The sequence below is a fragment of the Bison bison genome, unplaced genomic scaffold (genome assembly GCF_000754665.1).
Source record: "Bison bison bison isolate TAMUID 2011002044 unplaced genomic scaffold, Bison_UMD1.0 scf7180017864530, whole genome shotgun sequence".
Taxonomy (NCBI): domain Eukaryota; kingdom Metazoa; phylum Chordata; class Mammalia; order Artiodactyla; family Bovidae; genus Bison; species Bison bison.
Window position 1 is genome coordinate 1,932,260 of NW_011495080.1, and position 14,047 is coordinate 1,946,306.

A 14,047-nucleotide genomic window follows, 5' to 3' on the forward strand; every position below is an offset into this window, starting at 1 on the left:
TCCAACGTGCTGATTGGCTGCGATGAATGGGCGTGGCTACCGCCTCTGTCTCGCTTCCCATAGGTGAAGGAGTGTTAAGGTGGGCCTCTAGCAGGATTTTGTCCCGTGACGGAAAAAGGAATGTCTTGGGGACTTTTTTTTTTTTTCCTGCTCTGGAGGCCCAGGCTCAAGGCAAATTTATAATGGGAAACCAATTAGAAGGAAAGAAGTCTGAACAGAGTTAAGGTGCCAGGTCCTGGGAGAAGAGACCAGCATGCTCTGCTGACAACCCTGGGGGTTTGTTTTAAGGGAAGGGGGGCGGGGACGACTAGACTTTTTAAGGGAAGGGGGCACAGCCGGCTCAGGTAGAAAGTGAAGATGGTACTGCCCAAAGCAGGCCATCAGTGAGAAGAATGATGGAGGGCGCCACAGACTCTTGGCATCTTTTATTTTTTCGAAGCTTTTAAATGACTTCGAGGCCAGACAGCTGCAGCAGAGGTGTACTCTTGATCGATTAAGGGGGCTTTTGCTAAGCTGTAGAATAAAGTGACTCCATTACTGATCTAGCAAAGGGAGCGAGCCACTATGGTCCCGTGGGTCATGCTTTCCTGCTTCCTTTTTGCTGGGCATGAGGCTATGCTCACCAATCCCACCTAAAACCGGAGGCGAGGAGCCCGGCTTTTGGTGTAGACAGGGGCTCTACCTGCCTTCCTGTTCTGCCCATAAAACGAAAGAGGACTCTTGGAAGCCGAGAAAGGTTGGAGAAGTCTTTCTGGACGGAGGCGAGCGTCGCCAAGCAGCACAGCACTTGGCTGGCGCGGGCTCCGAGGGGCGGAGGTCCAGGATGGGCTTGCTGAAGGGACTTCTCGGAGCCAGGAAGCTGCTGCTCGTCATCCTCGTGCCGCTCCTGCTGCTGCCCCTGCCCATGCTCCACCCCAGCAGTGTGAGTACCGGCCCGTCCCCTCCGGGGGCCAGTGGGTCAGCTGGGAGGTCAGAGGGGAGGTCGCTGGAGGGAAGAGGGGCGCTCAGTGCAGAGTTCAGCATGCTCTTCTGTCGGTGTCAAGAAGTGGAAATGCTTTCCTGGAGGAGGCTCACATGCTTTCTGCCCCAAAACTGCCATTTTCAATCCCCAGTTCCCCCAATCTTATGGCCCCCAACCGGGAGTGAGATAAGAAGAGGGGGTGGGTCATTGGCTGAAGTGGCCCGTCAGTGGGCTAGGTGAACACCGATAAGGATGCTCTGGACAGCGGTGTTTGCCAGGAGTCAACATGTGACCATGGCATGAGAGAGCGACTGGACATGCAGGAAGATCTCCCCATAGAGGAGGGGGCAGGGAGGGAGGGGATTGTGGATCCCAGCCTGGGGTGTGCTGGGGAGCAGTCCCCAGCCGGGCTCTTGTCCATCGAGCCAGGGTCCTTGGGTGACCCACAGTGGGCTCTAATAACCACGATTGGAAACTTAATAAGTTCCTCCTGAACTTTAAGTTGAAAGTGGAACCTGGTTGCCTGCCCTGGCCCCATGCATATGGCCCTTTGATTATCTGTATCCTCTCTGTTTCCTTCTCTGAGCGGTGGATGGAGAGACAACAAATGACTTGATTTAGAAAAAAAAAAAAGAGTAAGAGCCCGCAGCTCTAGACAGTGACCGAATTTTTTTGTCCAGGTTGGTGTGAGCCGAAGACCCAGAGCTTCCCTTTCTTTCTTTCCTCTGGCTCCTTTTCTCCTCCTCCCCCGCCTCTCCTCCCCATCCCTCCTCCTGCGTCCCTCCTCCTCTCCCTCCTTGTGTTCCCTCTCTTCCTCCTTGGCCTTCTCCTCCTCCCAGTGTCTTTACCCCTTTCCCCAGCTGGCACTACCCTTGAGACTTTAGGAAAAATAAGCCAAGAAAGGTTAATCATGTTTGTGGGAGGGGAAGGGCTGTCTTTCCATTCAGCTCCCTGAGTAACTTAGTAACCAAAAGTAATTACAAAGTTAGAGGGGATTAGGACTGTTTCTTAAAAACAAACTGGTTTAAATCTTCAGTAGAACAAATACCTCAGAGTGCCAGGGAGCCGCTGATGAAAGCCGGGCTGGGATTAGCAGACAGTGATTGGTGCTGACAGTTTTCCTGGCTGACATACTAGTCTGCTTTTGGCTTTGTCCCCAATAGGGTGATTTTCATTTCTGTCCATATTGTTGTTTTGTTTTACTCAATGTCAGATGGATTTAGGGAATGCCAGCCAAGTGGCACCCACTCTTCTCCATGGCAGCATCAGGCACCCCCATCCCCCACCCCACAATTTTCCTAAGTCAGCTCTGTCTCTGGGGACCATGACTGCAGAGCGGTGTTGCCATTTCATTCTGGGAGCCTGTCTTTGAGCTTCTCGGTTAACAATGCCTAGTGAGAAGAACCCATGAGAAGAAAAAGAACAGAAAAACAAATCATTGAAGAAGGCAAAATCATCCATAAATTTTGACAGAAGAGGGATGTTGTGGGGGGAGAAAAGAGAAGAGAAAAGGAAGGAAAGGTGAGCCTCTGCTCTGTTGGGGTCTATACATAATTTTTGAATAGGTTTTTAAAGATGGACTCACTAAGATCAAGAGGCACTTGACTTAAGCCCTTCACTGACTTATCGCCTTCTGTCCAACTGAGTTTCACCTTAGGGTAGGGACAGCCACACTGGTGACATTTGGTGGGGGGTGGAGGGGAGGGGAGAGAAAATTCTCTGTCACAAGGGAAGGACCATGCTGGTTACTGTAGGATGTTCAGCAGCATTCCTGGTCACTGCCTGGTAGGTGCCAGTGCAGCCCCTGCCATTGTGATGGCCAGAGATGCTTCCAGATGCTTACAACATCCCCTGGGGGCCAAAATCACCCCCAGATGAGAATCAGTACCTTCAGAAAATGGGCTTCCCTGGTGGTCCATTGGTGAAGAATCCACCTGCCAACGCAGGAGACACGAGTTCGGTCTCTGGTCCAGGAAGATCCGTTGGAGAAGGGAATGGCAACCCACTCCAGTATTGTTGCCTGGACAGAGGAGACTGGTGGGCTATAGTCCATGGGGTCGCAAAGAGTCAGATACAACTAAGGGGTTAAATAACAGCAGAGCTTCCCAGTCTGTGATAACGGGGTTGGGAGGGTAGATGATTCGAACCCCCTACAACCTTTGGGACCGCCAGGTGGAACCTGGGTGGACCAAGCCCTCAGAGGTGAATGCAGCCTGCTTGCCACTCTCCCCTGCGTGGCCCGCAGCGGCGATTCCTCCGTGGGTCACAGTGTCGGTAAGACGCTACTTCTCTCTGCAAGGAGGAGGCACATCACAGAGGATGCGGTCACAGCACCCACAGCTGGCACAGGCCACCGCAGAGACTGGCTCCCGTCACTTCAGCCCCCTTGCCTCACACTTACATTCTGATATTTAATCCTTGAGATTCCTAAACGGCCTTGTTTTCTCTGGACTGGAGCTGAGAGGAGTGACCTAGGCAGAAGGTCCTGGCCTATAGTTCTCATGGTCCTTCAAGGGACAAGCCACAGCTACATTTTGGGAAGGATTGGAAGGACCTCCCAGTTTTTCTTGCCCAGCTCCCTAGAGCCAGAGGCCCAGACTTGGACCCCTGTATGACAGAAGAGGAAGTGGAGGCCGGGGCAGGGGTGCGTCCATAGCTAAGCCCAGCTTCAGCGTCCCGGTGAGATAAAAGTTATACCCAACTCCGAGACTAAATTCTCAAAAGCCCTTGCAATCATTTAGGACACCAAATAACCAGACCTCAAGCTCCTTCCAGTGGGGTTTCATCGAGGTGGTTGAACTGTGGGGAAAGCAGCAGATGCAAGCACCAGTTGGCAGCAGAGTCAGGAAGCATCTGCTGTGGGGAGACCCACTTTTGAACTCACTCCCTTGTTTGTAAACAGGAGCCAAGAAGAACTGACAACACTATCTCTTAAAGGCACTGCGTGAATACATACCAATACATACTTGCTGACCAGGGGCAGTGATAAGGGGCTGGGGGCTTCCAGAACATTTTCTTCAGCAGATAAGAGAGACCTGCTAGCCAGCAGAAGAGCCCAGTTCAGTTCACCCAACACGGACTAAGTAACCTGCTGGACCCCGGGCCAGATGCAGGGAACCAGAATACAGAGTGTTCTGGGTTATCGCATATAAGCTTTCTTGCTGAATTTGAAATGGTTGAGAAGAAGCAAAAGGAAATTTATGTGAATTCCATGAATGAACTGAGTGTGAAATGGAAAGGTTATCTGAAGGTGGTCCCTTACCCATTCTTCTAATGAAAGTTAGAAAACTCTAAGGAAAGTTCAGATAAAAATGATGGTGGGAGGGCTTCCCAGGTGGCACTAGTGGTAAAGAACCCACCTGCCAAAGCAGGAGACATGGGTTCAATCCCTGGGTCCGGAAGATCCCCTGGAGGAGGATGTGGCAACTCCAGTATTCTTGCCTCGAGAATCCCATGGACAGAGGAGCCTGGTGGGCTACAGTCCATAGGGTCACAAAGAGTTGAACACAATTGAGTGACTGAGTGCAAAAAGAGAAAATGCTCGTGAATATGAATATAAAAATACATAGAAAATAAAAACAAAAAGCTATTTTAAAAAATTGATGGCAGGAGAAACTTCTCTCGTGGTCCAGTGGTTAAGACTCCTTGATTCCAATGCAGGGGGCACATGTTTGATCTCTGGTTGGGGAAGTAAGATCCCACGTGCCGTGTGACACAGTTAAAAAAAAAAAAACGATGGTAGTTTATCCTGTTCTTAATACTGCTGAATGAAGGTGGCTTGGTCACTTCCTCCAGTAACCTGTTCTAATTCCTAACCGTAGTTACAATCAAAAAGTTTACCTTGGCTTATCTAAATTCTCCTAATTCAAACCGAAATGGTGCATGGTAGAAGGAAATGGCACTCTTGCATGCTCTCTCTCTCTGTGCTGCCCTCCCTACCCCTGCTTCATTCCTGGACCTGTAATGATGAAGCCATAAGGACTGAAGTTTCTTCAGAAGGAATAAGGGCTTCTCAGAGAGAGAAAGGCATTCTATTTCCTTTTCATCAACTAGAATCAACACCTGCCATTCCGTTTCTTTCCCAGAAAGGAAACGGGAATGAGTGAGCTCAGGTGGGCTGAAGAACTTTGAACCCCTTTAGGTATTTTTATTTCTGCAATAAAGGGAGCATGTCTCTAAGTTGCATTCTTTTTCAAAGGGAGCCTTTCCTTTCCCCACCCCCCGCCAGTATTAGTTCTGTTGTCTTATCAGCACTTCCAAAAGTTTTAACTTCTCTCTGATCTTCTGGCCCCAGAGGAAACCTCAGTGGGAGCCCCAGTCAACAATTGCTGGGCCCAGTTCCCATTTCTCAAACCCCAGCCCTCTAATCCTTGCATATCAGGAGGGAGCAAGGTCCCATCCAGCCAGGCTGGATTAATCTCCCCTGACGCCCCTCACTGATCACAGCGACCTTTTGTAACTTTTGTGTCAGAGTCTGAGGACACTTGTTCTGAACCCAAGGGAGAGATAAACAGAACAAGGTTTATCAGGTTCCTTGATCGCCAGCCAGCCTCAGGGGAGGTCAGACCTAAGCCCAGATGGTTTAGAACTAGGTATAAACAGAGGAATCCACAGCCAGCTTGAATCTTCTACTCAGGGCCCTCCAGAGTCCATGGTTAAGGCCTTTAGACAGAAACCTTTCCCACCACCATTAATCAGCACCATTCCTGGTAACCAGCCTCACTGGAGCTCTAATTTTTTTTATAAGAATATTATACTTTATTATTATTATTATTATTATTATTCTGTGCACCCCAAGGCTGTTCAAATAACAAAGCGGGTGGGCTGGGAAAAACCCTGGTAAATTTCCAGGCCCTCCTTTCCAGGCAGAGAGCAGTCCTATTCCCTTTGTCAGAAGGATGTTTCCATGTGTATCAGGCAAGCAGAATAAAGTCCCAGACTGGTTAGGGCACTGGTTCTCAACAAGGACAATTGCCCCCTTCTCCCACTGCCAAGGGACATCTGGAATGTCTAGAGACATCTTTAGGTTTCCCGGGTGGCTCAGCAGCAAAGACTCCACCTGCAATGCAGGAGATGCAGGTTCAATCGTGGGTCAGGAAGATCCCCTGGAGGAGGGCATGGCAACCCACTCCAGTGTTCTTGCCTGGAGAATCCCATGGACACAGGAGCCTGGTGTGCTACTGAGCGCACACACACATTTTTGGTTGTCACAACTGCGGAGGTACTGCTGACATCTGGTGGGTGGAGGCCAAGGATGCTGCTAAATGGTTTACGAGGCACAGGACAGTTCCCCACCCCCACCCTCGCCCCCCAGCCAGGAGTGATCCCGCTTCACATGGCCCAGTTTCAGAATTCACACGTGAACCAGTTACACAAATCGATCTTTGCCTTCAGCCACCCCAAGAACTTCTAGCATCGGATCAACTTGACACCAAACATTCCGTATGAACTCCTTTATGATATACCTTTATGATATTGGATCTGGACACTGCAGTTAATTTCTGTCCCTACCTGCTCAGTTTCAGGGACCAATAGAGCCGTGATAGCATGACTGTCCAGTGGCCTCCCTGTGGCAAACTCATGCAAACCGCATGCCAGACATCAGTCTCCCCAAGGAGCAGCCATACCTTCACACCAAAATATGATGGCACATGCCCACCAAACTGCTGCCCTGGTGGCTCATTGGTAAAGAATCCACCTGACCGTGCGGGAGATGCGGGTTCAATCCCTGAGTTGGAAAGATCCTCTGGAGAAAAAAATGGCAACCTACTCCAGTATTCTTGCCTGGGAAATCTCATGAACAGAGGGGGCTGGCGGGCTACGGTCCATGGGGTCACAAAGAATCGGACGTGACTTAGTGACTGAACAACAACCCAGCAAACTCCTCTGCCACGTCTAGCTTTGCCCCCACCCCCAGGGCTGTGTGCCAGCGCCCGTGGTGACGTCTGTGTGACTGCTGCCTTTGCCCTGGCTCTCTTTTGGATTCTCGGTGGCAATGCTGTCTCTAACCACCCACTTTCCTCCCCTTCCAGGAGGCCTCATGTGCTTATGTGTTGATCGTGACCGCCGTGTACTGGGTGTCCGAGGCAGTGCCTCTTGGAGCTGCAGCCCTGGTGCCTGCCTTCCTCTACCCGTTCTTCGGAGTCCTGCGATCCAGCGAGGTTAGACCACTGGTGGCCCCTGCCTGGTCCCTGCCGGGCCAGTGAGAGAGGGCTGGAGGTGAAGGGAGACTCACAGAGCGTTGACGAGGGGCTTCTCTCACCCTCTGGACCAGCCCATTAGCACTAAGCCTTTGCACCCGCTGTTCTGGACCCCGTGCTCCTTTCCTTCAACCCATGACCTGCACCTCCCTCGAACTGCCGCTTTCAGGAAGCCTTTTGGATCCAAATGCTCCTTCAACCCGAGAACCTTTAGGAACCATGTGATTGGCACATTCAGCCAGATTGCTCCCCATTCCTTTCTCTGTCTTTCGATTGTCCCTTTAGACTCTAAACACTCAAAAGAGGAGTCAGGTCTTGGGTCTTTGGAATCTCATGATAAAGTTGAGCCTCTGTGGAGCAGGGGCTCAATAAATGCTTACCGACAGAGAAACTTACCGTGTTTCCCTGAGGCCTGACAATGTCTTCATTCACTTCCTCTAAAAAACATGTCTCCCCCTTCTCCCCCAACTCAGGATTACCGCATATTCTTTCCTTGACTGCTGTCTACCTAGACTCTGCCCTCTGTTCACTCTCTCTGGCATTCTGACAGAAATTGTCAACAGGAAGCCCTGAGTGGTGCCAAATTTGAGGGCAAACAGTTAAGCCTCCCACAAATAGGAAAGAAGAATATCACAGCCAGACACCAAGAGCAAGATGAAGAACGGTCCTCATTCATTAACACCTGGTTCCATTTGCACTATCTCGTTATAGCACCTGGTCCCTTCTTAGGGTTTCTGAAGAAGGCTGAATGTAGAGGTTAGTTAAGGACAGAGGCTCAGAAGAAAAGAGGAAAGGGACCTATTGTTTGAATGCCCGCTAAGACTCAGGGACAACCCCAGAAGTACTATATTAGTTAATACTCCCAAGAGCTCTACCAGGTAGACATTACTATTTCCATTCTACAGAATGAGGAAAGATGTTCAGAGTTAAGATCACATAGTAGGAAATAGCAGAATTGGATTCAAACGCATACCTATTAGATTTCAGTCTATGTACTTGCTTACTGTACCATCAGGAAAATACCCCATTATTATAAAGCTGCATTGTGGGTTACTACTAAGAACTGTGTAACTCTTCACTTGTGTGATATGAGGAGGGAACAATGAACCTGGGTCCATAGGATGCCTTAACCATGGATAACAACTTTTTGTGAAAGTCCAAAGATAAAATTAGGCCCCCCCTAATTGCAGTTAGTCACATCCTGTAGGAGACCTGGGTTCAATCCCCGGGTCAGGAAGATCTCCTGGAGAAGGGAATGGCAACCCACTCCAGTATTCTTGCCTAAAAAATCCCATGGACAGAGGAGCCTGGCGGGCTACATTACATGGGGTCACGAAGAGTCAGTCACAACAGAGCAATGAACTAATTGCTATGAAGTCGCTCAGTTGTGTCCGACCTTCGAGACCCCATGGACTGTAGCCCACCAGGCTCTTCTGTCCATGGGATTCTCCAGGCAAGAATACTGGAATGGGTTGCCATTTCCTTCTCCAGGGGATCTTCCCAGCCCAGGGATTGAACCCAGGTCTCCCACATTGCAGGCAGAGGCTTTAACCTCTGAGCCACCAGGGAAGACCCAACTAATTGCTGTACCTGACTACAAATTAACATGTCCTTCTACTGGATGGACTCAACTGGCCAGTTTTTGTTTGGCTTTTTTTGGTTTGCAACATTTTGGTTTAGAGGTGGTTAGTACCTGGAAAATCCCATGGACGGAGGAGCCTGGTAGGCTGCAGTACATGGGGTCGCTGAGGGTCGGACACGACTGAGCGACTTCACTTTCACTTTTCACTTTCATGCATTGGAGAAGGAAATGGCAACCCACTCCAGTGTTCTTGCCTGGAGAATCCCAGGGACGGGGGAGCCTGGTGGGCTGCCGTCTATGGGGTCGCACAGAGTCAGACACGACTGAAGTGACTTAGCAGCAGCAGCAGCAGCACATTAGTTTGTTTGTTGGTTGGCATTTAGTAGTCGTAACAGCTTCAGACTCTCCAAAAAGGATACGATCCCCCAAACGCTCAGCAGTGCTTTTATTCCTGAACTGGGTCTAACACCAGTATCCTGGGACCCACATAAAACTCGCCTGGGACCTGAAGCACTAGCCAGTCTCTCCAATTGTCCCCCTTCCTTTGTGGAAAGAGAACAGGTAGCTCAGGTCTGTATGCATGCCTAAAAGAACAAGCATCAGTATTACTTTCCTTAAGAGAAAAGTATGAACTTGTCTGGCAGGTTTCTCTTCAAAATTGTGACAGCAAAAGCCAATGAGTCAAAAAAAAAAAAAAAAAAAGCCAATGAATCAGAAGGTGAAAATAGAGAGCAGAGAAAAAAAGTTATAGAAAGAATTGAAATTTAAGTAACATTTTAAAAGTGAGCTAACTATTCATTAAAAAACTAATATCTTTTTATTTCACTACAGGCAGCCCAAAAGCCAACAGCATGCTTCAACCTTAAAGTAGATGATGTCTTTATTTCTCCAAGGGCTTCCTGCAGCAGGATCCTACAGACTGGTGGGCCAAGCAGCCCCTCCACACACTAGGGATGTTGCTAGGCAACAGTTCATCCTAGGGTCTGCCCATCTTACCGGAAGGAAGGCTCAACCCATAAGGAGTCTAGGGAGGCAGTTGTTTTCAAAGGCAACGGCACTTTGTAAGGAGAAAAAGAAGACTGTCTGGGGAGAGATTAGGTGTTGTTATTGCTGGAGCTGGAGGTGGAAAACACTGGAAGAGCCAGGGAGCCAGTTTTATCATTTGAGGTGAAAAATTCTACCCCATTGGCCTGATAAAGTGGCTTTGGTTGGTGATGATATTTAACAGCTGGGCTCCAGGGTGCAATTTAGACCAAATATAATCTGTTTAGCTAGTCTTTTAAACTCGGATTAAAGGAAATGCCAATTGGGGAGAGGACATGGGTGACAGCCCTGTGTGAGCCTGTTGACTTTGCAGACAGAGAACATATCTATTCTTCAGCCATTGACTTATCTCCTATACCAGCACATGCTTTAGCTTTCTGGGAAAAATGAGGTGGGGGTCTACAGGAACCCCCTTCTTCAGATACAGCATCCATTTGTTACTCCCTAAACCCACCTGTGCTTTCCCAGCCCCTTGCCAGACTCAGGCCACTCTTCCACCTTGGAAAGTTCTCTCAAATCCTTTAAGCTTTTAAAATCCTAGGCAGTTACCCTGTTGCATGAAGCCTTTCCAAAAACTTCCCAACACTAAATGTGTTGGTCCCTTCCTTTGGACCGCCCCGATATCTTTGTCCTTTGATTTGTTTAGTTGGAGTATAATTGCTTTACAAAGTTGTGTTAGTTTCTGCTGTACAACAACAGCAAAGGACGCAAATAACAACACACACACACACATATACATATATATATATATATATCTCCTCTCCCCCTTGAACCTCCCTCCCACCCCTCCAGGTCGTCACAGGGCACCGCGCTAGTCCCTGTGGTTTGCGGTAGCTTCCCACTGGCTATCTCCTTTACACATGGCAGTGTATATATGTTAATGCTACACTCTCGTCCCTCACTGTGTCCAAGTGTCCATTCTCTACATGTGTCTCTATTCCTGCCCTGCAAATAGGTTCATCTGTGCTATCTGTCCCTTAAATGGTACAGGAGAACATCAGATTAAAACCTTGCTGTAGACGTATCGTCTCTCCACCCAGCTGCACACCTTCTGTCCTCTCTCCACCCAGCTTCACCCCTTCTAGGATTTACAATGTCTTTTACATCCAGTCCACTCTCACGCCAGCCTCAGTTAACGTTTCTCCACTGCGGTGTTCTTGATGGCGTGTGTCAGTAGTGTATTCTCCATGTGAAGGAAGGTGAGTGAATAGGATCAGTGTGACCCTGAATCTGTGGCTTCTGTCTCTCAGGTTATTCAGTCAACATTCAGAAAAATATTTTTTTCTGAGTGCTGTACTTACTGTGTGCACTGTGGGATGTTACAGATACCTTGCAGGTGACAAAACATGAAAAAGAAATCTATTTTTGCCCTCTTGAATCTCATAGCCAATGCTTTGGGTTTCCCACTGGGGCTGGATATGTGCATATAAGTGGCTAAATTTTACAGTGATGGATTGTCAGTCTGCCGGTTAAGAGGTCATTGTGCAAAGCTTAGATTGTCGTCTCTCAGCTGAACTCAGGTGCCGAAAAGAGATAGAAATGGCTCCTGACCTTGAGAAGTTTCTGTTCTAGTAGAGAGAAAGTATAAACCACATGGAGTAACACAGAAGACTCTATGCAGTACGCAGCTATTATTGGCATTGCAGAGGATTTACACAATTTCCTATGAGAGAATGTTCTAGATAAATGAAATTTACCCTATCAAGTGCCCAAAATGTATACTGACTGCTTTTTGATTGCGGGCTTTCCATAAAGCTTTACAATTTCCCTGGTCTTTTAAACAGAAGTTGCTGAACATAAATTAACTTTTTCTTTGGATCCTTCAGTATTTCCAGGGATAAAAATTTCTCAATCAGAGGAGCCCATGTGGGCCAGATAATAGCACAGTTGAGTAGCTTGAGTACTGGTTGAATAGCTGAACCTAAAGGATCTTTCATAACATGTTGGCATGGTGCTGGAGAGAGAACACAAATGAAAATATGAAAGGCATGTTACTGGGATTGCAGATGACTCAAAGCTGGATGGACCAGCTAATGTACAGCGACAGAATCAATGCTGCCAGGAAGAGGCAATGGACTGGGACAGGCAAAACGAAGTGTAATAAGGATGAATGTCAGCAGTTTGTGTGAAAAAGACCCTTGGCTTTCAGCTGAGTACAGACTCGGTGTAAGCTTTCCATCCAAGGTGGCTGCCAAAATGCAGAGGTCCTTTACATGCAGTATCTCTTAATGGGCTTCCCTGGTGGCCCAGTCAGTAAAGAATCCACTTGCAATACAGGAGACCCTGGTTTGATCCCTGGGTCAGGAAGAACCATGGAAGAGGGAAATGGCAACCCACTTCAGTATTCTTGCCTGGGAAATCCTGTGGTCAGAGGAGCCTATCTTTTAATCCTCTATAAAGTGACTATTACGTTCGCTGTCCAGGGCAGTAAATTCTGGATAAGTTGCTCATTCAGAGGTGGGTACCTGAGATGTCTAAAATGTAGCTGAGTCATATGAGAAAGGAAGAGAGGCCTCGAGAAGGGCATGAACTGTGGCTTGTGCAGCTCAACACACCAAACTCAGAGGGGCCAAACCAGAACCAGAGGCAAAGCACCATAAGGAAGAGTCCCCTCTTTGGGAGGGAAGACTCTGAAATGGGGACCCCATGTGGTCCTGTTGTTCCTGTCCCTAGAAGCACAAGCTGGATGACTGAATCAGGGACATTAGAGGTAGACTCCATTCCTTGGGTGAGGGCCTGGGCTCTAAGGGCCCTTTGACTTTAGGATTCTATCAAGCATATAAGCACCAGCCACTGCTCCCCTTTGCTGGTGCCCAGAGCTCAGTTCTGTATTTCAGATTTGTTTTTAGGCGTGTTTTTGTTTGTTTTGCTTGCATTGTGACTCTCATTATTATCATCATATCTGCCTTGAAAGTCCTCTAAGCCCTTCTAATGTATTACAGTAGCCGGGAACAGTACCTGTGTCAATCAAGTGAGCTGAGAGTCACTGTTTATAGGAGAATGGCATAGAGGTGGGGCCCAGGGGTGCTCTGGGGAACTAAATGGCATGGTTTGAATACTGAGGCTTGGAAAGAGTCTCAGGGGTGCCCAGGGTCAGGAACTATTTCTGGTAGTGATTACACCTGCTATCTACCCACCAAACACATGTGCACGCGCGTGCGCACTCACACACACACACCCTCTGCTGTCTCAGTGGCCTACACTGCAGGCCTCTAGCAACTCCCATTTAGATTCTAGCTCCTGCCAGGGCCAGAGAAGAGGCAAGGCAGCTCCAGCTGTAAAAACAAAACAGCCTCTACAGCCAAGTGGTGCTAGAGTCTGATATCCTGAAATCTGCTTCCCTGTTGGCTTCTGATCTTTCTGACCCACTGATTCCTGACGGGTGCCCAGACCCTGACTGTTCGTTTAAATCTGGGGGCATTTCATATGCCACTCTCTACTCTGTCTTTCTGGCCTCTGCTTACTATAGAGGCTGACACCCTCGCCCCCTTGACCTTCCACCCTATGCCCTCCCCGCAACATATACAAGCCCGTGAGGATAAACTGAGCATCTGTGCCCAGCCACCTGCCTGAATCCAGGCTGCCCATCACCCACAGCCATGCAGATACCGCCCAGAGCTGAGCCCATGCCCAGGCCACAAGGGGGGCCCAAACCCAGGAACCTACAGATCTTGCAGCCCTTTGAGGCCAACCCAGTGCTTCCACAGGAAGAGCAGAAACTGGGGGCACCTGGTAAGTCAGCACTTCTAAGCTCTGCAGGAGTTGGACTGACTTCCGGCCAGGTCAGCACCCACCTGGGTCTCTCTGCTTTAACCTTCTCTACGGTAGGGTTTGCAAGGCATGTTTTTTTAAGCAACAAAACCTTTTTTTGAAACTAAATCTCAATATATGAAACTGATGGGAGAGGAAGTCCTACTTTGATTGGTCATGAGGGCTCAGAGCCCTGGCTGCCTGGGCCCTGCCCGCTGCAACAGCTTATGGACACCCCATTCCCACAGCAGCCCCTGAGGTTTCAGGGGCAGCGAGTGGTTTGCAAACCTCTGTCCTCAGGGAATACAGACAGGTGGTTAGGAGGGTGTCTGAGCTTGCACAGACTTAACCAGTAGAATCAGCATTCCTGCCCCCAGGGAAGGGCAGAGAGGCAGCTACACTGGACATAGCTTCTTTGCCAGGGAGATGGTTGGGATGGTGTCGTGAAGTCTCCAGCTCTGACGGGCTTAGCTCAGTGCTGAGGGAGACCTGCCCAGGATCCCATCCTGG

The 14,047-nt window shown here is 49.0% G+C and overlaps 1 protein-coding gene across 1 annotated transcript in view; it reads left to right on the top strand.

The window, feature by feature from the left end:
- Positions 1-721: 721 nt before the first annotated feature.
- SLC13A4 (solute carrier family 13 (sodium/sulfate symporter), member 4) overlaps positions 722-14,047 on the top strand; it is a 41,926-nt gene continuing 28,600 nt past the window's right edge. Inside the window, exons 1-2 of the mRNA XM_010831625.1 lie at positions 722-922; positions 6,994-7,122. Coding sequence (XP_010829927.1) covers positions 824-922; positions 6,994-7,122 — 228 coding nt within the window. The 5' untranslated portion in view covers positions 722-823. The remainder of the gene's footprint in view (positions 923-6,993; positions 7,123-14,047) is intronic.